Here is a 27,609-nt window from a genome sequence, read left to right as displayed (position 1 = left end):
TCTAAGCCACAGCTCATCTTACCGCATCCAACAATGTATCACAATTTGGAAGGACGGGAGATAATTCTGATTTATGAAACTTGCTGAAGTCATTTCTGGCTCAACTGTCATATCAAATGACAAGTCATGTTAGGAAAGAAGCTGATAACTGTAATACATGCAATTAAAATTCGAACTGAGCATAACTGTAATACTCTAATTGTATCAATGGAAGACTCATTCTTCATTCCATAAACATTGATTTGATATCAACTGTGCGTGGAAATGTGAGAGAACTGTGGGCAACAATGAGCTCTGAGATTTTACGTTTGGGTAGCAAATCTGAAAGGAGTCCTCTCTGCCTCCTTCCACTGTTCAGACAAGCAGAGAGTTGAATTTAACCAGCTCTGGGGTCTTGCCAGGTGGCCACCTAGGAGGGAGTGTCTATTAACGAGAAGTTCCTGGGATGGACAAGGACTCATGTGGATCACAGAGCCCAGATCAAGCTAACCTCTCACCAAACAAATAAATTCAAGTGCATATTTACTGATCTATAAAGACTGGCTGTAGTGAACATCAAAAGAGTAATTTTAAAGATGGGGAAAGTATAAGAAGATTCTCAAGACATACAACCTGGGATCAAAGGTGAGCACTTTGGGCAGGGCCTCCTACTATACAATCTCCTTCTTTGGACAGCCATGCATATATTAGTCCCAGATTTACAGGAAACAAGGTGCTTGCGGGCTGCTTTTCTTCAAATAAAATGAGTACCTTATCTCTAATTATATTAGATTAAGGCAGGCCCCACCAAGAAATTAACCTAGTCCTTAGATGAATCCATAGGGGACCAGAATAAATGACATAGCAGCCTACTGCAGAAGGAATTCCCCAAATAGCAAGGTGAATATCCTGCTGGTTCTTCATTATTTCAAAACATGGCATCTTTGTGCTATATTAACATATCGCAGCCCAGGACCTGCTATCAAGTCACTGGTCTACAGCTGCAGTTATTACTCATAATTACTACATGAAGACCATGCAGTCCTCCTGTCTTCAGGGAACTCAGAGCCTCTCGGGAGTCAGGATATGGTACACAGGAGGTATGATGATAATATTCAGTGGGTGCCTATAAAGGCAGGCCTACCCCAACCAGACTTGCTGCAGAGGGAGGAAGGTTTGGTTCTCGTGAACTAAGAGCCTTGAGGAGGACAAGTCAGCCTTGGCCTTGAGTACACGGGTGTCCTGGCAGAGACAGCAGGAACTTCGGGGAGACGATTTATAGGCACGTACCTGACTGCTAATCCTCTCTGTGACGGAGTCAGCTCTTCATCCTTCCGAAACATCCCTGAGAAATAAAAACAGACAATTTATCAGTTATGCTTTCTCCCAAGAAAAGAAGCATACTTCCTCCCATTCACACGTGCATCACTTTTTTAATTTCAAATTCATGCCATAATCCCAATTTTGGTATAACTGGTCCCTTTCTTTCTCATTACAGCACAGGCTCTGTCACTGAACTGAATGTAAAATTAAGAATAAACAGTGAAGGAAAGTGAGCACACTTTAGAAACCTTAGAGTCGTGTCCCCACGACTCCTGTAGCCCACCAGGCTCCTCTGTCCATGGGATTCTCTAGGCAAAAATACTGAGTGCGTAGGCATTCCCCTCTCCATGGGATCTTCCCAACCTAGCGATCGAACCCACGTCTGCTGCATTACAGTAGGATTCCTTACCATCTGAACCACCAGGGAAGCCAAAGCAGAATTCAGTATTTTTCCTATCTTCCCTCCCTCCGTTTCCTTCCTCTAACAAACAGCAGAAAGTTATGGTAATCTCTCAAACAAAAAGGTGGTTAGAATATGACTTTTTCAGTGATGAAAGATTAATTTCCAAATTCTTACCATCATGAATTTCATAAGCCAAACTAGTGATCTTCTGGGTAATTATCATCATTGGGCTGTGAAAAAAAATATATTTTAAAAGCAGAAATTTAAAATGATACTTATGATATATGAAAGAGTTTATTCTGCTTATATGACTGCAAAATCCTGACATGAAAAAAGACCTCAAGGGATTCTGAAGACAGAACTCCAGGGCTGCTGAGTCTGGGGAAGGGACGGAAGACAGGGAATCTGGGCTTTCTGCTTTGCTTTAAGAAGAGGTTGTCCTCTACAGGAGACCGTGAGGATAGGATTTCAACACATCTTTTAAGAGGGCATAATCTAACCCATAATGCTGAACCTGAAGCTCCAATACTTTGGCCACCTGATGCCAAGAGCCAAATCATTGGAAAAGACCCTGATGCTGGGAAAGACTGAGGGCAGGAGGAGAAGGGGACAACACAGGATGAGATGGTTGGATGGCATCAACGACTCAACCAACGGACATGAGTTTGAGCAAGCTCCAGGAGATACTGGAGGACAGAGGAGCGGGGGATGGGGGCCATGCTGCAGTCCATGGGGTCACAAAGAGTCTGACACGACTTAGCAACTGAACCACCACTGGCATGAGATACACAGAGCTTGGCCCCAAGAACTTGCAGGTCACTCCCCCCTCACCTAACAGACAAGATCTCATAGAGACCCCATCACATGATGACTGCTCTTAAAGTACCAGCGGGAGAAACTTCTTCTTTGGTTCCCTTCAAAGTCCGTTCCGAGGTGAACACCACTCTCTCTCAGGAGATTATTCCTCAGCCAAACGCTCCCCCAGGCTGCTTTCAACAACCAGCTGCCGTTTTAACCTTGGAAGATAGTTTACATACCTTTGAGGATTACAAAAAATTCCTTGAAACTTTGATTTCTCCAGGGGAAAAGGATCATTTTTCTCACCTGCCTAAATTCATTTCATAGTTCAGCTCAAAAAGGAATAAGAAGATACCCTTCGCTCTGGATTTTAATTCTCACATCACCTTAAAACATCATAAAAACAACCAATAAAATAATAAATTTATTTTTCAACTCAGTGACATACTAAACTGCTTAGTTCATGTGTATCAGATGTTTCCCAAAGGCAAATATTTATATGTGCTTTTTGCATGCATGCTCTCACTGTGCCCACTGGTCACCTGGGAGACCCAGGCACGCAGAGTGCAGGCTCTCATGAAAGTGAGCTGAGCTGGGGGACTGGGTGCTGCGAGGCTGTACTGCTGGATCTAAGAACTATGCTGCCTCACGGGGGCGGAAAGAACGCAGAAGCAGGGTTTCCCCAGTTTGGCTCAGTGGAAAGAATCTGCCTGCCATGCAGGAGACACAGGTTTGATCCCTGGTCCAGGGAAGATCCCACATGCCACAGGGCAAAGAAGCCTGTGTGCCATGACTACTAAGCCTGTGATCTGCAACTAGAGAAGTCCTCGCAATGAGAAGCATCCTCGCAATGAGAAGCTCGTGCTCTACAACTAGAGAGTAGGCTCCGCTTGACACAACTAGAGAACAGCCCGCGAAGCAATGCAGACCCACCACAGCCAAACACACACAAATAAATGTTAAAAAGAAGAAGAAGAAGAAGGCGGAACACATACAGATACTCCTCTCTCTCCAAATGCTGGTCTCCACCCAGACCACACTCCCTGGAGCTGCTCTGCAAGGGCGGCCCATCTCCTGCTTCAAGTCTCAGCTTAACAGTCACTTTGCACAAGAGGCCCGTGGGCAGCTGTACCCTCCCCAGGAAGCCACCTCTGTCCAAATGGGACACACACCTTTCACTTCAACTTAGCTTCCTGTTTTCTTTCTTCAAAGAATTTCTCACACTCACGGATGCCTCATTTACCCAGTTACGGAGGGGCTTTAAAAGCTGTCTGCACTCTTTAGCAGGTTCATGCAACAGGGAGTGAATGGTCTTTTTCACCACTGACCCCCCAGCGCCGAGCACAGTGCCTGGCCCAGGATATGTGCTGGGTGAATATTTCTAAACTACCACGTAAACCCAACCTTCTGGGTGCCCACTCAAGACCCATCACTCCTTATGTAAGTTGATTAGACTCCCTCCCTCATGTCCACTCTCCTCTGTGCTTGAAAACAGTCACCAGACTGTTCTGTAGTTATTGGCTTATTTTCCAGTCACCACGAAACTCGTGGACTACTTAACAGCAGGAACCCTGCCCTATTCGCCTCTGCACCTTCGCTACCTGCTGTGTGTGTGTGTGTGCGTGCATGCACGCATTCAGTCGCTAAGCTATGTCCGACTTTTGTGGACCACAGGAACTGAAGCCCATCACGCTCCTCTGTCCATGGGATTCTCCAGGCAAGAATACTGGAGTGGGTTGCCATTTCCTTCTCCAGGGGATCTTCCCGACCCAGAGATCAAACTGATGTCTCCTGCACTGGCGGGCGGATTCTTTACCACTGTGCCACCTGGGAAGCTCTACCTGCCTAGTAACTGGGCTCAAAGTCCTGACTGGTTTGCAAAAACGTCTCAAATCACCTACTGTTTCCTTAACAGATAATCATTAAGCCCGAATATTTCCTTTGGTTTTAAAGGGGTTGTCATTCCACAGCCTCTGGTCCAACCTGTCATGGGCTGGGGTCAGGGAGCGGTGAATGTGAGAATAAAATGACAGAGGACAAAATTATCGCAGAGTGACTGTGAAGGAGTATCTGATAAATGAAAGTAAAAAAAGTTTGGCACAGGATAAACAGACTCAGGAGAGCTCAGGAGAGTCAAGCAGAGGGGAAGGTGGCCAGATGAGTCCAGCACAAGCACAGGACAAAGACCAGGACACAGAGCGGACCGAAAGGGGAGGAGGACTGGCCTCACCCATCACACGAAACCTCCTGTGCAGAGAAGACGGTTCTGAATGAAAACATTCCCACGGTTTACAAAGAGACCAACTGGGGTGGTTTTCCTAACAGTGCATTGTGCTCGTAAATACCTGAATGGGGACCATCAGAGTGACTCACACAGATTTCACTTACACCTTTATTGACATTTTAACTACCTGTTTGCTTTGCATTCAGTATTTAATCACCTTCCTGGTCCTAAAATTTGAGCCAGCCCTCTGTGAACCAGACTCTCCTGTTTCCCTGAGGTGGAGGCTGCGAGGCGGATGGGAGAGGGCAAGCAATTGGCTTCAGTGCCTTCATGTAGCAAAGGGGGGCCTGGGTGGAGCCACCTGTACCTTCTGCACAGCAACATCACTAGATTGAGGTGGAGTTACAGACACTTTCTCCCCCAGCACTCTACTTGGAACAGGAAAAATACAGAATCTAGCTATTCAAAATAAATACTCAACTGATAAAACAGCTTCAGGTAATATAAAAATATATATATACCCATCTGATGTAAAGAACTAAAGAGATTCTAGACTTCTTATAATTTTTTAAAAAGATACAAATTAACTTTCTTATTCAACTAAAACCTTTACACGTCATCTTTTTTCTCTACAATGAGTGAGAGTTACAGGATTTAGTTCTGCCACGTGGTTAAACTCAAACTCTAGGTAAACATCACTAGAGAATGAATACTGAAAAAGAACAATCTCTTTCTGAATTGTTCTGTCATCTCTAGGAGACCGCTAAACTCTAAGGATACTGCTACAAAGCAACTACGAGCACCTACAAGCAGAGAAGGAAATGGCAACCCTCTCCAGTACTCTTGCCTGGAAAATTCCATGGATGGAGGAGCCTGGTGGGCTGCAGTCCATGGGGTCGCAGAGTTGGACACGACTGAGAGACTTCACTTTCTTTCTTTCTATAGTTACTTTTGGAGAAGGAAATGGCAACCCACTCCTGTGTTCTTGCCTGGAGAAACCCATGGACAGCGAGGCCTGATGGGCTGCCGTCTATGGGGTTGCAAAGAGTCGGACACGACTGAGCAACTCACACACACACAGACACACACACACACGACTGAGCAACTAACACACACACACACACACACACACACACACACTCTCTCTCTCTTTCCCTCTCCCCCACCCCAGATACAAGGTCAGCATGCCACCAGGGTACAGAGACCTGACAACAGAGCAAACCGACCGGTCCACTTTCAGGCACGTCTAAGTACGCAGGGGCTCGTCTGCAAACAGCAAAACCCACTGAAACCAACAAACCCCTGGGACCTAAAGCCAAAGGAATGCACCTTGAGAGAGGAGGAAAAGGCTTCCGAGAGCCAGGCAGCCATCCAGCCAGCCCCTTCACTCACTCATTTTGAAAACAAGCATCTAATGAGCGCCTACAAGGCACCAGGTGCTGGAGACACAGCTGCGAAGGAGACAGAGTTCTCATCTGTGTACAGGGGAGGGATGGATAACAACTGAACTTAGAGGTAAATACACGGTGTGCCAGCTGCTGCTGTGTGCTGAGCAGAAGAACAAAACAGGGAGGGGAGAGGAGTGCCAGGAGGCTGGTGGGGCCTGGCCTCACCCAGGGTGACGCTTCACGGAGAAGCTGAGTCAGGGACCAAGCCCCGCAGAGGCAGGCTCGCCAGCACCCCTGCCCAGGTGGGGGCACCGAGACTGACCTGGCCTGCTGGGAGGCTAGTGAGGACGGGGATGCAGCTAGAGCCGGCGAGTAAAGACAGGACAGATGCTGAAGACAGAAGTGTCGGATGGTCAGAGTTAGGAGGCTCCTGGAGGGACTGTGAGGACAGGGCCGAGACCCAGCAGGGACTGGGGGCCATGGAGGGCAACAGCAGGGCAATCACTCGCTTTTAATGGGTATATTCGCCCCTGGGTAGAGAGGGCTGTGGGGTGCTGGGGGGTAAGAGGCAGGCGAGGATGGCATCTCAGAGCAGGATGACAGCACAGACCCTGCGTAGTGCATCCCAGTCGTCTTCTGATGGCAAAGACAGCAGAACCTGACGATTGTTCAACAGTGGATCAGAATCAGGGCTTGAGACCTGAGGCCACCAAGGGTTTTTACCAGAGGAAAGGAACAGAAGGACGGAGCTGGCTGGGAAGAAATGCAGGAGGAACAGGGCAGGGGCATTGGGAAGTCCGGGTCAGGCAAGTTCAGTGGGAGACGCTGACTGGATAACCGGGCAGAGAGGTGTGGACAGGCAGCTGGACACGTGAGCCAGAAAACATCCTGACTCCACTACTCATCAACTGTGGACATGGGGGAGCTGTTTAACTCCCCAGCCTCCAAATTCTTATCTATAAAATGGGGATAATAAAGCCACTGTGTGGATTAAATAAAACAGCAACAGGACAAAGGCCATGAACAGTATGCGAGGCGCAGCAGATGTTTGATAAAACCCTCATTCAATAGATACCGGAACCGCTGCTCAGCAGAAGGTACTGGATGGCTGCAATAATTAACTGCTAAGCACTGTCCCTGAAGGAATCTGCTCACTGAAGTAAGAGCTCAACAGGTACGCGAGTAGCTACATGGAAAAGTGTTAAGGGCCAAACGTTTGAAGACATGTACAGAGAAACTAAGCAAGCTTATGGGGAAACACCTCGAACAGGAGCCGCTTCATCTGAGCCTCTAGGAGCCAGGAGGTTGGACACGCGGGCAGGTTGGGAAGGGTGTTCCCGGCAGGAAGAAGCTGACAGGCAGTAGAAGAAGCATGAGGATGTGGAAGCAGTTATGCAGCTGCAGCATCAGACGAGGCGGGCAGAGAGGCGAGGACCGGCACACATGGCGTGGACTTTGAGGGCCGGTGATCAGCTTTTTGGGATCCAACCAGTCCATCCTAAAGGAAATCAGTCCTGAATATTCATTGGAAGGACTGATGTTGAAGCTGAAAAACTCCAATACTTTGGTCACCCGATGCGAAAAGCTGACTCATTGGAAAAGACCCTGATGGAGGCAAAGACTGAAGGCAGGAGGAGAAGGGGACGACAGAGGACGAGATGGCTGGATGGCATCACCGACTCAATGGACATGCGTTTGAGTAAACTCCGGGGGTTGGTGATGGACAGGAGGCATGGCATGCTGCATTCCATGGGGTCACAAAGAGTCAGACACGACTGAGCGACTGAACTGATCAACTTTTTAGAGTCATAAGGGAACACTGCAGATCTCTTGATAAATATCATTATACCACACTGCTTTGTGAACAAACATAAAGTCAGGGGGAAATGTTGATGTATGGCAGAAACCAACACAATACTGTAAAGCAATTATCCTTCAATTAAAAATAAATAAATTGGAAAAAACAGTCAGGGGGAAAGGTTCAGGTAGGGAGGGGAACAGACAGAGCAAACCTTATAAGAGACCGTGCCTGTTTTCTCCCGGGAACTTGAACTACATGAGTAGCAGCTGGGCGGAACGTACTCCCTAACCTAATGTAGGTCAAGGTGTCAGGAGACACCCCCCGCCACCGGCTGAAACAGGATATGCAGAACACCACGGATGGTTTATCAGCTGAATAATTTATGCCAACACTATTTACAACATAGTTACTGGGCACAGCAGAGAGCACCAGGGGCCCTTCCAGGACTCAGCTCAGTGAGCCAGAATGAAGCTTTTACAACAAATGGTCCCTCCCTTCTTCTACAGACAGGATGGTCACCTACAGAGTACTCAGCCCACAGCAAAATGTACCGCACCGAACTGCACGAACACACATGGGCAGCTGGTAATAAGATACCGACTGAGTATCTGATGCTCTCTGCTTAGCTCTAAAATGTATTCTTGATTTCAATGGAAAATATATATCTTTTAAAATAGATATCACATATATCTTTTTTTAGTGGATGCATTAACCAATGCTTCAGCTCCACAAAGATCAACATTTCCAATCAGAACTCATTTCCTTCCGGTCCCCCAAAATCTGTTCCTGCTTCCATCTACAAGAAGGCAAGCATTCACCTTTCTTTTTCTGCCTCAATACCGTTTCCTGAATAACCGAGAGGGGCGCTCCTCATTGACCCACAGTCCCAGCATTGTCATTCTGTACATTTATATCCCAGATCCAGAGATCTGTTTCTCTACGCAGGCTTCTTGGATTTGGCTATTCCTATGTCAGTCCTACAATATTCAAATGATGTCTGCTTGACAAGCAGTATATGTTTTTATACTGAATCTGCTCCTCTCAAACACTTCCAGGGAAACTCCTCAATTTGCCTAATTTCCCTCAAAACCTCAACCGCATTACAGGTTAACTAGAGAAAAAGGACTGTTTTTACAACATTGAATGTTCCTCTCTGAATAAACAAGATGCTTTGCAAGTCAGTCTTTTTTATGTCCTATGGTAAAATTTCATAGTTTACTACAAAAAGGTCTACACAAAGGTCCCTACATTTGTTTTTACACGTTTCCTTAAACATTTCATAGTTTTTATTACTTCTGAAACTCCGATCCTTTATCTATGACATCTTCTAACCAGTTATTGCTGATATAAAGGAAAGCTATTTAACTGTTTTATACTTCTTTTGTACCTATTTTCTGAGGCCAGCATGTCAGCTGACAACCTAGCCTTTCAACCTTTCTGCAAAAAGCAGCTTCTATTAAGAGGCGAGTCCCTTTTATCTATTCAGCATTTTAAATGTATCTTGAGCCTATCTCTCTATCTAAACACACACACACACACACACACACACCATATTTCATGCACACACCCACATCATCAGTGTTCCACACCTTTGCAAGGAACACTGGCTGGTACAGAAGAGCTCCCACGTGGTTCCTCAGCAAGAGCCTGGCTTCATTCCCTGTGTGTCTAACTTCAGGGCACTGGAGAGCTTAGCACAAAGAACGGGTCACTAGATTCAGCTCTCCCTTCCTCAGACTGCCAACGCCACTTTGGATGGCTCCCGTATCTACCCTAATTAGGAGCAAGTCAGGACCTGTTGTGCTCATGTGTTGTAACACTCAAGGCTTACTAAATGCTTCTTTTCTCTCCTGCGCGCATTAAAACAAAAGGGAGCATTCTAACTTAGTTCGGCCACAATGGTCTCCTTGAGCTGATTTATCTCTGTCTTTGTACCAGTTCACGGATGATGCTCAGATGTTTTCTTCTAGTGGATACAAATTACATATTAAACTGGGAGTTTTATATCAGGTTGTCCATCTGTAAAATGCTATGTTGTATTTCTTCTACATACTTAAATATTTTAAATTATATTCAAGTGAAAACATTTTAGTGAAATACTTAAGATCCTATCACATGCATATTGTTCTTAAGGTACACTATCCTCTAAATTGTGGTGTCATGTAACTAGTTTTTTTCCAATAGAATGGGAGAAAAAGTGGAGGGCAGGCATGCTCTCTCTGGGCTCAGCTCACTACGGGACACGCCATTCCCTCAATTTAATTAAGAGGATTCTAGAGACCCTGAAGGAGGTGAGGCCACAAGAAAGAGGTCTGGTTCCCTGAATGATCGTGGGGAGCAGGGGCCCCCTCCTCAGGGGGCTGGGTGTGAATGAGAAATAAACTTGCTTTATGTAAAGTCACCGGAGTAATGTGCTTCGATAGTGGTTAGCCCACTCCTAGAGCTAGAGAGTGACGAGAGTTTACAATAGCAGATAAGGGAAATAAAAAAGGTAATGACTAAGTTAAATACAAAGATGAGGTTATGAGGCTCCAGTGAACACTGGATCACACAAATTTGTACTTCTACCAATTCTTATTAATAAATTGAAATCTGCTATGTTAAACTACTTAGTAAATGTGGCAGTTTAAAAATATACATAGCTAGTTCCTATTTTCATTACACTAAGATGACAACATGTGACCTAGGATACCTCTCCAAATTCATCACGATTCAAGGTGGCCCAATACACCTACTGATTCTGCTTAAAAGCTTTTTGCTTTAAGGATTCCTGCTGTTTGTAAGTTATAGTGAAAGTGAAGTCGCTCAGTCATGTCCAACTCTGCGAGCCCATGAACTGTAGCCTACCAGGTTCCTCTGTCCATGGGATTTTCCAGGCAAGAATATTGGAATGGGTTGCCATTTCCTTCTCCAGGAGATCTTCCTGACCCAGGGATTGAACCTGGGTCCCCCGCATTGTAGGCAGACGCTTTAGCATCTGAGCCACCAGGGAAGTCCTTTATAAGTTGATAGCCAACATCTATTCTCTTCTTCTGTATGTCAGGTTATTTCTCAATTCTATTCAATATATTGCTAATTTTATTATCTAGTTTTTTAGTGTATTTAATAAATTTTGTTTTGTCTTGGTTTTATTTGTTCCTTTAGATATAGTCTTTTATCCAAGTCTGGTTTTAAAATCTGTTTAACAAAAGTAAAATCCACTTTGATATCATTAAGGAGAAAAAGATAATTCATCTTCTGAAATTCTCCTGTTTTATAACAGTGACTTTTCTTTAAGCTCACACAACGTTGGCTCTTTTCTAGTGTTCAACAATTTATTCATAGATGCCATGATTTGTTTCATTTTACTTTTTCCACTTACTTACCCTTCCATTGAATTTACTGGTCATTATTTATCCTGCACAGATAACTCAAGGCCTACTTAAAAGCAGGTCTTCTGTGTCTTTTTCAACAGAGAAAGCTGTCAGGCTTGACATATACACCGTAGAGTTTTATCTTCAACTTCCCCACCCAGTACGCAGATGTTAGCATCCCCACCCAGTACACAGATGTTAGCAGGTATCCCTTTATAAAGACGGTGAACAAGTTCATTTTTAAGGAGTTGGACTGCATTTATCTCATAAGAGACATTCAATCAGTTCTGTTATAGGCAAAAGACCCTTCCAGAACCAAGGAAGTGTAAGGTTGGACCCCGGCTGCCATGACGAGCCGCCCCTTCCTCTCCCCCGCTGGCGGGGGAAGTCCCTAACAGAGGGAGCCTCCCAGATCCTGGGACCAAGGACAGCACACTCCGCCAGCTAAAGCCGCCCTGCCCCAGCTGCATGAACCGCGCCGCCTCAGCTGCATAAGCTGCCCCGACCCAGCTGCATAGAGAAACCTATCAGCTCGTGACGCCGCGAACCAGCAGCCTATCCAAACTCCCATCCGCTAGCCCAGCCATCCCTCACAACGTGCATATATAAACAAACTCCCAACGCGGTTCGGCGAGGATTCTCTCGACCTGCCCCGTCCGATCCGGGAACCCCGCCCGGGAGCGCTTTGCCATTAAAGCCCGTTAGACATTTTTTGGTGTACCTGGTCGTCTTTTACCTAACAGGAAGGACTAAATTTCCTCTGAAGAAAAGAAAGCCTGAAGTTATTTTTACCACTCACTAGCATACTGAATATTAGAATGTAAAACATTTCACAGATGTGAAATGCATAAAAGAAAAATACATGTTCAAGTGCATTCTCATGGAAATTCAGACTGACAAAGCTAGTCCAAGGACTTGTGTCCAAAGACAGTCCCACAGTATGTTAAGAAGCAAGAACAAGCAATCAGACATTACACAGCAGCTGGTGAAACACTGTACTAAAGGGATTCTAAGAAGGGAGGGAGGAAGAGAGAGAGGGAGGGAGGGAGGGAGAAGAAGGATAGCAAGGAAGCAGGCTCAAAGGGGGTGATTTTCCATAGTTATTAAGTGACCACAAAATTTTCTAACAGAATTAGACCCAGTGAGGTTGCTCAGTTGTGTCCAACTCTTTTCGACCCCATGGACTATAGCCTGCCAGGCTCCTCCATCCACAGGATTTTCCAGGCAAGAATACTGGAGTGGGTTGCCATTTCCTTATCCAGGGGATTTTCCTGACCCAGGGATCGAACCCAGGTTTTCTGCATTACAGGCAGACGCTTTACCATCTGATCCACCAGGGAAGACCAGAATTGGAAAATGCTTTCAATATCGGCATATCATACAAATTTTATTCCCATATATTTAGAAATGTTACAAAAGTCAATTTTAAAAAAGGTTATTTTTGTGACTTACACATCACTATAAAAGACCACTTTCCAAGAAGAAAAATTTTTTAAAGTATTTTAAACGAAAAGAGTTTTTCATTTGAACTACTAAATGGAACTATATTTTGTCTTTCAACCAACATGTTAGGATAAACAGACTTCTGAATCAAAGTTTTCATCTTACCCTGAAAAATCAGCAGAATATTGTCCATAATCAAAGATATAGACTCTAGTGATTTGGCATACTGTGAGGTATCCCAAAGCAAACACGAAACAATATCTGGAAAACAAAAACAAGCTAGATTAGTGAAATAAAAAGATTCATTTTGTTAATACATTTTAAACTAACATATTAACTATATGATATGGTTCAAAAATTATAAACATCATGAGATTTACTCCACAAATGGCTTTCTTTGATAACTTGTAAAAACTCTTTACTAGTGTCTGCTTTAGCTTCCTTGAATTTTGTACCATTTTCAACGGCAAACACATTTAGTTCCTACCTTTATTCATTTTTTCCTTCTGAAATACCTCCATATAATAGATTATGTATCTGAAAGTCATGCTCACAATGTAAAACTAAATACGGTAACTACTGGCATCTATATATTTTTCTTTCTTTTTAGAAAACAAAACCTAGTATGAAAATATTTGGCTGAAATACACATCAAACAAGTTCTTAAGAGTATTTTTAAAACTTGTCCTCAGTCTTCTAAAATCGTAAACAGTGTGTATCAGGTGGTATTTACTCACATTTTATAAACATAAATGTTTAATAATTTTCAGTCTTAAGATGTATGGGAGAGAGCTACAATAATTAAAAACATCAGGATTTCCCTGGTGGTCCAGTGGTTAAGAATCTGCCCATCAATGCAAGGGACACCACATCCTGTGTGTTGCAACTAGTGAACCCACGCTCTAGAGCCTGGGCTCTGCAACAAGAGAAGCTGCCACAATGAGAAGCTCGGTACCACAACTAGAGAGTAGCCCCCCCCCCACCCCGACCCTGCTGCAACTAGAGAAAGCCCGCGCATAAAAAACAGCAAAGACCCAGCACAGCCATAAATTAATTATTTTTAAAAAAGAATTTAAAACATCATCTGGGGGAACTAATTTACGTATCAATAGAACAGAAATTCACAAACAGACTCTAGGATATATACCACTGTGTAAAATGAAGGCTGTAATGCATATTAGCAGGAGTGAATGGATTATCACCTAATGAGTTAAACAATTTGGGTGGGTGAATGGAGCTATGCCTTCATCGAAACAATCCTAGATGGATAAAATAATTAAATATACAGTATAAAACTAAAACACATACGAGCTGTGGGTAAATATTCAAATATCCTCAAATCAGTGAAGGACTTTCTAAACATACATAATATAGAAGAAATCAATAGGAAAAAAAAAACACCCAATGTATTTGATTAATTTAAAACCTTAAACTTCTCAAATAGGCCATTCAAGAGGTTTTAGGAAAGGGTCCTTTCAAACTTCAGACAAATAGGTAATTCTGATCTACTTGGATTATTCCTGAGCAAAGAAGTCTGCACTAGATAACTGAAAGAATCTTTAATAAGAGTTTAGTACACTATAACTAATTGTAATTTAAAATAAGATACTTTGACCAAGCAGGGTTTATTGGATAAATGCAAAAACGATTCAATACAGGAAGCCAAATTTAGTGGTGTAAAAGTATTTACACCTTGAAAATTGGCAAACACTATACATTATTCAATGAACATGAATTTGAGCAAACTCCAGGAGATACTTTAGGACAGGGAAGCCTGGAGTGCTGTAGTCCATGGGGTCACAAAAGAGTCAGACACGACTTACCGACTGAACAAACGGATTATTCAAACCAGAGATAGCCAAACCAAAGCCTGTAGGATAAATCTTGCTCCCTGCTTTGCTTCTGTCAATCAAATCTTGTTTGACCACACTCATGGCCATTCACATGTATACTGTTTATGGCTGCTTTTGCCTCAGAACACCTGAGCTGAATAGTTGCAGCAGCATCTACAAGGCCCTCAAAGCCTAAAATGTTTACTATCTGGCTCTTTATGAAAGAAGTGTGCTGACCCGAATCAGAAGCAATGAAGAGAATGCTAATAATACGCTCAACTTTTTAAAGTATGTCATGACCTGCAGCTATGACGTTGTGACTAGCACGCCCCCAAGAAAAATCTTATTCTTCTAGCATTCAAAAACTATTATTCAATTCAGCAAAGAAGTTGCTCTTACTCACATTATGGACAAAAAAATGTCAACCTGTATCTTTAGTGTTACACTTTCAACTTACTCATTAACATAAACAAAAACATCAATCAACATTCATTAACTGAACCACATTTGTTTGCCCATGATGTGAGCAACTTTTTCACTGAACCGGAAAAATCTGTGGTCTAATTCTGACAACTCATGATTGAATTGCGATCATGGATTAGTTATGAGTTTGTCAAAAATCAATGAAAGCATTCTGTAGAATCAGAGAAAAAAGAGGGGATACATGTAGCTGGCGTGGTGTGAATTCCTTCTGCCCAGAAAAAGGATCTGATGGCTGTAGCAGCAATCACCTTGCTTCCCTGAAGTAGTGAGTTAACAGGTGAAGGACAGAACTGCGAAACAAGAAAGATACCTGCCTCTTTAATAAACACTGCTGAGCAGCTACACTGGCTCTGAATAACCTAAGTCCAGAAAAAATCTGAGATGCTGGGTTTTTTCCTATTATCCAGAACTGAAATGCATTCCTAAGCGATACCAAAGCGCACCACATTTTCACTGTCATCTTTTGAGTTAGGCTGCAGGGAAAGGTGACAGGGAAAGCCTCTGATTTGCCAAGTTCAGCATCAGCAGAAGAAAACAGACATATAGGCCACTATGCACATGCATGGTAGTCTTATCAGTGCTGTGGTCAGGGCATATGTTTCACTGAAGGTCTTCAAACAGAAAACATGCACGCACGTAAAACCCAGCAGACCTGACTGAGATTTAAGTAACGGCCCCATCAACTTTTTACTCTTCCTATCTGTGTGATCTTGAGAAAGTGAAAGGCTTCTGAACCCTCATTCTCTCCCTTAGAAAAGGCAGATACACAGGGAGGGAGACCGCCTATCTAACTCAGTTACTGTGGTCTCGTAGCCCCTGCAACTGACAGTTTACAGGTGGGCGTGAAACTTAAGTGCAGTCAGTGAAACATGACACAGAGCTTTTGGAAAGGCTTTCTCCTTAAATAGCAAGTAGGCTACTTGCTGAGGAGGGCATGTCAACCCACTCCAGTATTCTTGTCTGGAGAATCCCCTTGGACAGAGGAGCCTGGTGGGCTACAGTCCCTGGGGTTGCAAAGAGTCAGACACAGCTGAGCAACTAAGCACAGAACAACACAGGACCCTTGCTACTGCTATGTTGATCAAGCCCAGCTAGCCTACAGACAATCTGGTGAGATGGTGAAGCAGAAAAGCTAAATAAAACAAAATACAGAACTTTCTGATCCCCTCATAAAAACAGAGTTGCTGAGTTAATCAACAAGAACTGCCTCGCCTCATGACTTCTCCCTGGAAAGGTGAAACTCTCTGCATTGGTTACCATTATACCACTATGAGTTATACCATTACAGCGCTATGAGTTGGGATTTCTGCTCTGTGCAGTTTTAAAAGCATCCTGATACTATCATCCTTTATAACAAAATGAAACCAACAAGATTTGAAGAGTTCCAGAGAGAACATTTTATTATTCATTCAAATATAAGTGTTGAATTATGGCCCCATTTTAAAAAGAGAAACCACATCTAAAATACCCATTCTCTAGATATTAGATATGAAGTAGAAATTGTTCAGGGAAAAACAAAGTGCTCAGGGACTATGGGAATTAATGAGCTTGAAATGTCGAGAACTGAAAAAGAATTCTTCCCAAATGAGGAAAACAGGCAACATCACCAAAAGGTTCAAAATCGTGATGGAGAGAAAGACAAAAACTAATAAGTGAGCCATTATTTTAATGTGAAGTCAAACGAAACTCATCACTTTCAGGGAGCTCAAGTTCAAGGGGCTTTGGGTGTGGCCTCAATTCAGGAAAGGCCAACACATCTGGGGGCTAACTGTGGTGTGTACTTAGTTGCTTGGTCGTGTCCAACTCTTGCGACCCCACGGTCGTAGCCCACCAGGCTCCTCTGTCCATGGGATTTCCACCTGGGAAGCCCTACTTACTATACAGTTCGATTTACATGAAATTCTAAAACAGACAAACTGATCAAAGGTGGTAGAAAGCAGAGAGCGAGCGGGTTGCAGGGGGCTGGGCTGTAAAGATTACAAAGGGAATGCGGGAACCTTGGGGGATGAATGAAGTGTCCTGTGTCTGGGGATTTGGGAGGCAGTTACACAGGTCTGGACATTCGTCAAAACTCACTGAACTGGTGGTTCTACTTGGTTTAAGGTAATTTTTAATCTAAAGAAAGTTGATTTTAAAATTATTTGGAAACAAATTTTATAATCTCTTTGCATATTCCTTCTCAACCTGGGACTCCAGGGTTCAGTCCTCTTCTCCATTTATACCCATTTCCAAAAGGTTTTTATCCAGTCCCATGCCTTTAAATACAAACACAACAGTCATGTGAATACGAACACAACTATTAGGCATAATGACAGTTGGGACCTACAGGTGAATGACGTAAAACAAAAGATGAGTGTTCTATTTCTGGGTATATTTCAAAATAGGACCTTAGGTCTGATAAAGTCAGCAGGGACCTGGAAAGATTGACTGCTTATAAACTGTTCAAGCTTCCTATTTAAAAGTTTATTATTAATCAAGTCTGTTCATTTATAGTTAGTGGCTATAATGCGCGAGGCAACTTGAAGAATTCATTTTCTATGGGGCGGCATACCTGTAAATGAGGCTGTTATTCTAAAACCAGCAACCCAGAGGGAGTTTGGCTCTTCTTTCGTCTCACTCTACTTTTACGAAATTAACACAGGCATAGTGTCAAAGGGTCCAGCGTGGATCACCAGAACCAAGCCGTCTGGAGCTGCATACCCTGCACACAGGCTCTGCTCCCCAGATGCCACTTTCCGACCCACCCTGGACCTGTCAGGAAAGACTAGCCCATCCTCGATAGCACCATCCTTGCCAGCACTTAGGTTCCAGCTCCTGCCTCTTTGAGTTTCAGATAAACATCTGTGTTAAATCTACTACAATTACTGGAAGCCTCAAAATTTAGTCTTATAACCATCATTAAAACATCAGTTTTCTAAAATCTTTTTGATAGTATTTGCATCTTATTCTAAAAGTCCACTTATCAATTTAATGGGAATTTTAGTAAATGCAATCCTTAATATTTCTTGCTCTTTTTACTTTGTATACAATAACACATTCTAAGATACTTTGTTTCTGCTAAGGTATTAGGCCCAGAGGTTAAGTTTACCCTCAGGTAACCAATAGGTGAGTATCAACTATCTAACTAGGTGACGTCTTAAGCCAAGTTGAAAGGCTCCCCCCACTATTATTTTTTTAGCTGCCAAGTCATGTCTGACATTTTGGGACCCCTTGGACTACAGCCTGGGATTCCCTGGTGGCTCAGACAATAAAGAGTCTGCTTGAAATGTGGGACACCCAGGTTCGACCCTTGGGTCGAGTTGATCCCCTAGAGGAGGAAATGGCAACCCACTCCAGTATGCTTGCCTGGAAAATCCCATGGACAGAGAAGCCTAGCAGGCTGCAGCCCATGGGGTCACAAAGAGTCACACACAACTGAGTGACTTCACTTTCACCTGGACTACAGCCCACCAGGCTCCTCTGTCCATGGGATTTTCCCAGCAAGAATACTGGTGTGGGTTTTCATTTCCTCCTCCAGGGGATCTTCCCAACCTAGGGATCAAACCTGTGTGGGCTGCATTGGCAGGTGGATTCTTTACCACTGAGCCACTAGAGAAGCCCTCTTCCATTATTATCACATTTATAAACACCTTCTCGTACAGATATACAGAGCCACTCTTCACATTTTGAAATCACATGCCTTATCTCTTCCAAGAGTTTTGTCTGTTAAAGATGTCACTTTAACTCAACACACTTGCCTTTTATAGAAGGAACAGAAAGAACAGTGAGATACGACTTCTCCATTGCAGGAAGCTGACATCAAGCCAGGGAGCACAGCCATAGCATCTGACAGCCAATGGTGAGTGACAGTGCTGGCTTTTTCCAGGATTAGCTACTGAGATGCCAGTCACCCCTGTCTCACCATGTCTATTTAGAGCATCTTTATCACTTCTTGTGAAAACTGTTCTCTTAGATGTTGTATCCTTCCCTAGATGGCACTCCTTGAAGATTTCAGACGCCTGAGTCTATAAGAGCCTGGCACTGAGCTTGACAAAGAGAATGCATTCTGTAAAGTGGCAGAGCAGAACGGAAGCAGTGTGAAAAGATGTTCATTGCAGGCCAGGGAAGTAACTGAGGGCTCCTCCTGGGACAACGACGATGTGGATGTAGCCACAAATATAGAACAGGAGTGACACAGAGGAGATGATGCCTCCCTGTGAGGCTAAATGCCCAGAGCCAGGAGTGGCCAGCCTGACACGTACCAGTGAAAACTGGGAGAAACTACAGGAAATAAGTTAGTGCGTAAAATAGGGTTCAGGGTATTCGGAAGGGCCATGAGTGTCGAGTATTTCTTGCTATTCTCCCACAGGCATTCAAAGATTTTTGAGCAAAGAGTGATCTAGTGAAACAGTTCTTAGGCAAGTAACAAAGACTAACCCATACACAGGATGGATGGTAAGAGATAAGACTGGGAGTCAGAGGAGCAGTTATGTAGCAGGAAGAAACAAGTTCTGAGTTAAGATAGGGATGTGCCAGCAAGTGCCGAGGGTTTCCAAGGAGAAACTAAAAAATATCTCATACTATATCGGCTGCAAAAACTAAGAAAAAGTCAAGTTTATAAATTGGAGCAATTTATCAAGAAAACACAGAAGTCGACTCTGGAGTCCAAACTGGCTTGGGCTGGAAAGTTGCCTTGGTCTCCTCCTAGCTGGTGACTCCAGACCAGTTGGTAAATGAAGCCTCAGTCCTCTTCTCTTTTCCAGGCACCTTTCTTTCTTAATTTCATTGCACTGAAGGCTTGAAACCCTCTACCCTGAACACCACACTTGTCTGACTGCTGTTCCCACATGAATATTTAATGAAGCCTCTCAAATATAACATGCAAAGAAAGGCCCCCTACCCAGTAAGCTGCCTCTCCCCAGCGACCCCATTTCCTACATAACATAGTCCACCTGGCAGCTCAAGCCAGAAACCTAGTTCAGATCAACGCTGACTTAATTCTAATAAAACAGCAAGCTTGCTCGAATACAGCTCCATTTTCTTCTGTGTCCTTTGTGCTACTAATACCATATGCAAAAGTTTGCTCAAATTCATGTTCATTGAGTCAGTGATGCCAACCAACCATCTCATCCTCTGTTGTCCCCTTCTCCTTTTGCCTTCAATCTTTCCCAGCATCAGTGTCTTTTCCAATGAGTCAGCTCTTTGCATCAGGCAGCCAAAGTTTTGGAGTTTCAGCTTCAGCATCAGTCCTTCCAGTGAATATTCAGGGTTGATTTCCTTTAGGATTGACTGGTTTGATTTCCTTGCAGTCCAAGGGACTCTGAAGACTGTTCTCCAGCACCACAATTTGAAAGCATCAATTCTTCAGTGCTCAGCTTTCTTCATGGTCCAACTCTCACATCTGTCCATGACTACTGGAAAAACCATAGCTTTGACTAGATGGACCTTTGTTGGCAAAGTAACGTCTCTGCTTTTTAATACACTGTCTAGGTTTGTCATGGGCTTCCCTGGTGGCTCAGATGGCAAAGAATCTGCCTGCAATGAGGAAACCCAGGTTCAGTTTCTGAGTCGGGAAAATCCCCTGGAGAAGGGAATGGTCACCACTCCAGTATTCTTGCCTAGAGAATCCCATGAACAGAATAGCCTGGCAGGTTGCAATCCATGGGGATTGCCAAGAATGGGACATGACTGAGCGATTAAGCACACACTAGGTCTGTCAGTTTTTCTTCCAAGGAGCAAGTGTCTTTTAAAATTTCAAGCTGTGGTCACTGTTGGCAGTGATTTTGGAGTGTGCTGTTTCTGTTGCATCTCTCTCACCCATGGTACACACATCTCCCCTCCGATTTTTAAATTCATGGTTTTATTTTTCAGCCTTACTCTAGGACTCTCCCCTGTGTCTGTAATCTCAGTGGTCAGTCAATGGCTAGTCAGGAATTGTGCTTAAAAATCTGCTACCAGTAAGGCTTCTGCTGAGGGTTCCAGGTGTGGGTCTGACAGCTCGCTTGACAGTCCAGCAGGTTTCAAGCCCGCCCTGGCCGTCTCTCTCCTTCTGGCCCTCCAGACTTCCCCTGACGTGGAGGCAGTCTCCAGGCAGCCATGGTTGTATTGGTATCTTCTCTAGTTTCTCCATGGCTCTCTCGCTGCCAAGAATCTCTCTGGCAAACATTAGACCAAATCCTCAGGAGGGGAGAGCTAGAGGCATCCTCTGTGAGCCACTGCCTAGGTTTTCTGCCTTCACCTCGAAGCGAGTCAACCAAAGCTGGGGTCTTTGTGGCTGGCCCTGCCCCAGGAGAACTCTCTGCCAGCGAATGAGGGGTGGAGGGGAGCCTAGGCAGGAATACTGCCGTTCCCACTGTTTTCACTCAAAGGTCAACAGTTTTCTTTTAAATAAAAGCTTCTCGAATTGCTGTTTGCTTTGAGTAAATTTTCAGAGCCCAACAATGGTTTTGACCAGTTTTCTTGCTACTTTGGGGGGAGAAAATTTGTGGATTTTAGTTAATTAAAGTAGGATTTGGTAGGCTTGTATGGAAATATGATTTCTTTGGGGGGGGGATGTAAATTCAAGCTCTAAAATATAGATTCAGAAAATTGAAAATATATCCACACCTAGAAAAGCCCCTGGGGTGGGACAAGCCTGCCACCCCTCACTCAGAGCATAAGCTGAGCTCTGTGGCTGGAAACCAGCTCTGTTAGTCTGTGACTCTAAGAGAAGAATTTTAAAACACTTTTATAAAACCAGCTGCTTTACCAGCAAAAACCAGCTACCACGTCGTCTTCATACAAGACTCAGAGGCCCCTGTTCTGTTCCCAGTTGCCACTGTGCCGCTGTCCTCTTGGGGTGAAGGGACTGTCTCCCCAAGGTCTCCACTTGGGCTTCTCCCTGAATGGGGAGACTCCAGATTCTCTCTTACTGTCTTCCTAGAGACCTGCAGGTCATCTACGTTCCCCGATAAAACTGCTGTTCCTCGGAAGACAGGGCCTACTGGGCTCCCCGCCAAGGAGCCCTCTCACCTGGAACAACAAGGTCTCCATGAGTTACAAGCACAATACAAGTCGTGAGGGGCTGTGTTTGTTCTTTTACAAAGCCTTATTCATGACAACAAGAAAGGAGCTCAGCTGTATTTACTAGACCAGCCACAAACCGAGACACGGATACATGAGGGCACTGGGTCCTTCTCTTTCTCATTTTGTTTACAGACGACAGAAAGGACCCAAACCATGTGGCAACTAATCAGCTCTTTTATAAAATCTAACTCTGCTCCCACACCTGTCTCTGTAACATAACGAAGTCACTTACTGGTGTTTTATAAAGAAAATTTCCAAAGTTGACTCAAAGATAGAAATAAAATTGGGTATTGGCTCTAGGTATCAAGCACGATGATTTTATTGCTCAAAATGCAAAGACTTCTATAGAAATTCCCTGGTGGTCCAATGGTTAGGACTCAGTGCTTTTCCTGCCGAGGGAATGGGTTAAATCCCTGGTTGAGAACTAAGATCCTACACGCTTTGCACTTGGCCAAAAGGAAAAAGAAAAGGGAAAAAAAAGACATAGACTTCTATAGTTTACATCAAGATTTCAGACGTCTGGATTGTAGTTAAAAATATTAAATCAATAAATACACAGAAATGAAGTTTTAAAGGTTTTAAAAACATCAAAAACTGTATCTGGCAGTCAGTGTAATGACAGAATCTTAAACTGAGAAAGACAATTACCCACAAAAATGCATCCAAATTTCAGTCTATTCTAATTGCTGCTAAAACCAGAACCGTGAAAACTAAAGTCTATAAAAGGCTTCATGTTTTCCTGTGCTGTGCTGCGCTTAGTCGATCAGTCGTGTCTGACTCTTTGCAACCCTAGGGACGACCACCCTCCAAGTCAGAGACCCGGTGCCCCTCCCGACGGGAAGACCAGGAACCTGTCAGTCTTGGCTCTTCAGGGGCTGTGTGTTATAAGAAAGGGTGCCGAGCTCCCTTCCCACCTGCACAGATGATCACTCACCTTTCTTCCATTACCCTTCGGGGTGAAAACCACATAGGTGGAAAAGCAGAAAAGGAAAAAGGTGATTCAATTCATTCTGTGAAGATCTTCAAAGCAAGAGCAGCAAGGAAGACGATGTGTGCAGCGATCTAAGGAAGCTGGAGCTACAGAGCAACAGTGGGCTGGAGGGGTCGAGAGGAGCATAAGGACAGCGGGGCATCCCCACCCATTGAGAGCAGACGGCGCCAGGGGCAGTCTCAAGTGCCTTTCAAGTGTCCTCAAACGACCCAAGAGGAGACTGATGAAGCAAGGTGATGGTGAATGCAGGCGGTGGGGAGATGAAGGAAGAAGTGAGGATTTATCCCACTGGCTTCATTGCTCAGCTGCCAAGTCAGGATAAATTAACAAACTAAGCCAAGAATTAGAATTAAAGAAATTTAGCTTCCCAATTCAGCTTTCAAACTAAGATAAATTTATATTACCTGTACACACACCAATTATCAATGAAGGAAAACAACCCCAAAATAAAATGGATAGGACACTGCCTGTTTCCCATGGAAAATCTGCATGTTGTGAAGGTCAAGGGGGAGCTGAGTTTAGCAGCTGGCTGCATGGGGCTTCGGTGCTGAACAGACTGGGTTTCAAATTCTGAGCTTGCTGGGGACCAGCTGTATAAACCTGGGGAAAGCATCTAGGCCTCTGAATCTCTGTTTTCTTCAACAATAAAGCTGAGATACAGTATTACAGCACAGGTGGCTGTGAGGACAGCATGGGAAAGCACCTTAGCATTTGTGTTTAATAAATATCACTGGCAGTTTAGCTATTAAGAGTAATTTATTTGTAATTTAAGTTGTCTATTGTACTTCGGGGTTCCATCCTACTCATTTCTTAACTTTTATCATTTTCTTCATTGGATTTTATCTTCAAGTCTTTAAGTCTGTTCTCTGAACACTTTCTAAAGCTCTCATGTCTAAGGGAAAAAGTTTATTCTATTATCTTGTATTATTATCTATTATCTTATACTATTCTAAATAACAGCACTCCAATAATTCATGTTTTGAAATGAAGCTATGCTCCAACAAAATGAGTTCTATATGAGACATCTTGAAACTTTGAAAGGCAAATCATGCCAACCCCATTTCAATCCTGAAACCTTCTTCCCAAGGCAAGTTCTGCTAAGGTGCATAGTCTGTCATACCCTAAGATTAATTTCCAGGTCAGGAAAAGACGAGCAATCTCATCTCTTCTCTGGGCTTCACTAAGTGTAAGCAAAAGCTCACACTTTCGAGAGAAATAGGTGCCCAGGCTCACCTGCCTATAACATCCTTTCAGCAAAATGCCCTACCGGTTTTCAGCTCATCGTATATTTTGCCCTCTTATCTTCTGATTCTCTCTCCATAACTACTCTAAATAAGAACTGTTTAATAAGCCAGCAGCAGCAAGTAGGATGGGATCACTGTCTTTCCCTATACAAATTTATGTATCAGAAAGTATTTTAAAAGTCTTTTCTTAGTCAATTGACATTAAAGTAGCACTTTAAAGTCTATACTTATTATGTAATTAAATAAGTATCAGCCTCAAGCATGGAACTTGCAAAAGACTGAACAATTTTAAATTAAGGTAGATTATTGAGAGAATAAAATCACTTTTATTCAAATATTTCTGTGGGAGGTAAAGCCTTTTAAAAAGACCCCAACACTGCATTCTAATGATGACTAAGACAAACCCAGTCACTACGTCTCCAACATGCTTGCTATTCTTTCAAAAAATAACCCAGGCTCTTTATGCTATCTGGTAAGAAGGTGAGGATCTCTTTTTCTCTAATTAAAAAGAAAACTTTAAAAGAATCTCCATAAGTCAGCAATAACCACGGAAATTTATTTCACAGACATCCAGGACTGATCATTACTAGTTTTGCTACTGGTCTGAGTAAACTCACCTCTTGGAACTACAATCTCCTTCTCTGTACAGTGAATAATAACCTGGTGTCTCAGACAGTAAAGAGTCTGTCTGCAATGCAGGAGACCTGGGTTTGATCCCTGGGTGGGGAAGATACCCTAGAGAAGGGAATGGCCACCCACTCCAGTATTCTTGCCTGGAGAATTCCACGGACAGAGGAGCCTGGTGGGCTGCAGTCCATGGGGTCTAAAGAGTCAGACATGACTGAATGACTAACACTATCACAACTATACGGACAGTTCAGTGGAATATTTGTAGAGAGCACTCAACAAAGTGACTGAACACAGAAGTCATTCCACCACTCAAGTTCCAAAGTTCAAGTCCAAACACTCCTATTAAATCGTACTGTAAAAAAATAAAAATAAAAAAATAAATCGTACCATAACACAAAGACAAAACCTGCCCATATCAAGCCCACGTATTTACTACAACAATACACCACAGGCAGACTCAGCATTCAGCAAGCCCTAATTTCCCTAAACAACTTCCTCATTTCTTGCCTAAAAGTAAAGAAAAAGAAATACACCATTCATCCAACTTTTTTCTCTCACAAAATTTCAACGTGAACCACATATTTTATGTAAATAGCATGGTGTTTGAAAGCATCAATTCTTCAGCCCTCAGCCTTCTTTATGGTACAGCCCCATTACCTGAGTCCACCTGTGCACATTCTTATTCTAACACATTCAGATGTAACAGCAACACCCAAAGTAACAGCATTATTTTCCAAGGGACGTGGGTTTGTATTGTCTTCATCTCCATCTTAACATGTTCTTCCTACTTCAGACAGAAACCCGTGACCCAAGGGAAAGAAACCTCCCTTCCTTGCTCAAGGATGACTGGGTCCTTAACAGAGATTCCGCTTACAACTGGAAACACAACTTAGAATTAAAAATCTCCAAAAGAGATACTACAGTGACTAGACAGTATAATGGAATCTGAATCAGGTCCTTTCCCAAGCGCAGGGTTTGAGGATATGATGTGTGTGCATACGTGTTCAGTCGCTTGGTCATGTCTGACGCCTTGTGACCCCATGGACTGCAGCTGCCAGGCTCCTCTGTCCATGGGATTTTCCAGGCAAGAATACTGGAGTGGGCTGCCATGCCCTTCTCGAGGGGATCTTCCCGACCCACGGATGGAACCCAGGTCTCCTGCATTGCTTTACCACTGAACCGCCAGGGATGCCCAAGAGGGTATGATGCTATGTTCTAAAGATTCTTCAGAATCCAACAGGGCCTGGACATCCTACTGCCTCTCACCAAGTAACAGGTTTTCCTTTCTATGAGAATTGAGAATATTTAAAAACCTCAGATCCCAAGCATAATATGCCTAAAGGCCATTGCATCTTTTTGGATAAAAACTATCTGTATCTTTGTGCTAAGGAAGAGTAGCCAACACATGCGAGTCCCTCACTGTGTTCAGGACCCTACTGGCTCCCATTACCTCTCCTCGATCAATTCAGGGTACTTCTTTTTAACGACACATTCTCATATCATAAAGCTGAATGCTTAAGTAATAAAGTACAGAAACAAAAAGCCTGGGCACTGGGTGTGATCAGACACACGCAGGTCTCGTCACAGGCTCCCCTCTTACTAACCTGCTACTGGGGAAGCAGATCCCCTGGTGCGCCCATCTCCAGGGCTGTTGCTAGGATTAGTGCAATCCAAGCACCCTGCACAGCAATGGGTACACGACTGCTGCAACATTAACTGCTCTCAGGATAAGATAATGCAAAAAACCATTTTAGAATTACTTATGGTTTTCTGGTTGAAATACAGCTTCTAGCTCAGGACAGCACAGCAACACCCAAAGGGCCTGCACCTTCACTCCAAGCCACTGAAAGGCTTTCAAGTACCGTCCACAGAGAGCGGAAAAGAAGAACTTTTATTAGAGTCCTGGTTCCTGCCTGCCACGTTTTATTGCCTCTCATGGGATCGTGGGTTGTCCTCAGGGACGTTAGTACTTTCCCCTGCAGAGTTTCTGCTGAGCCATTAACCACTGCTCATTACCTTCATGAGGACAGATCTCCAAGTGACTTGAGGCTTCTGCCTGCCAGATGGCATTCCCAACATCCTCATTCCTCCCCAGTGGAGTCAAGAGTTCCTCATGATATCTCTATTCAGGAATCCACACTGCAGGAGTCCTGTGAGCACCGGCGGTGACAGGTGACGATGGAACCCTGTCCCACCTGCTCCTCAGGGGCATGGAACACTGAGCTAAAAGCACATCAGCTAAAACTGCCTGGTCCTTCCCTGATCTCACCCCCAGTCCCAGGGCCGTGGCTCCACAACCAGCCTCACGGGTGGATAAGCAGGGAAGGAGGCAGGAAACACCAAAGACCACTGGTCAACCCACCATGCATGCCATTCAAGGCCCTCAGCACAGATGGATATCCTCTGCTCAGAAACAGCCCACCAAAAAGAGATGCCAGAACTTCCCTGGGGTCCAGTGGCTGAGACTTCATCTTCCAATGCAGAGGGTACGGGTTTGATCCCTGGTCAGGGAGCTAAGGGCTTCCCTCATAGCTCAGTCAGTAAAAGATCTGCCTGCAGTGCAGAAGAACCAGGTTCGATCCCTGGGTCAGGAACATCCCCTGGAGAAGGAAATGGCAACCCACTCCAGTGTTCTTGCCTTGAGAATCCCATGGACAGAGGAGCCTGGTGGGC

At 44.0% G+C, this 27,609-nt stretch overlaps 1 protein-coding gene across 1 annotated transcript in view; it reads right to left on the bottom strand.

The window, feature by feature from the left end:
• Positions 1-27,609, bottom strand: part of MBOAT2 (membrane bound O-acyltransferase domain containing 2) — a 63,721-nt gene that overhangs the window by 21,850 nt on the left and 14,262 nt on the right. The window contains exons 4-6 of the mRNA XM_040225706.1: positions 12,878-12,973; positions 1,880-1,935; positions 1,270-1,324 (exon numbers count right to left, since the gene is read on the bottom strand). Of these exons, the coding sequence (XP_040081640.1) occupies positions 1,270-1,324; positions 1,880-1,935; positions 12,878-12,973 (207 nt within the window). The remainder of the gene's footprint in view (positions 1-1,269; positions 1,325-1,879; positions 1,936-12,877; positions 12,974-27,609) is intronic.

The sequence above is a fragment of the Oryx dammah genome, unplaced genomic scaffold, assembly GCF_014754425.2.
Source record: "Oryx dammah isolate SB20612 unplaced genomic scaffold, SCBI_Odam_1.1 HiC_scaffold_25, whole genome shotgun sequence".
NCBI classification, from domain to species: Eukaryota; Metazoa; Chordata; class Mammalia; order Artiodactyla; family Bovidae; genus Oryx; species Oryx dammah.
The sequence above is the reverse complement of the archived record's forward strand: the minus strand, read 5'-3'. Positions and strand labels throughout refer to the sequence as shown.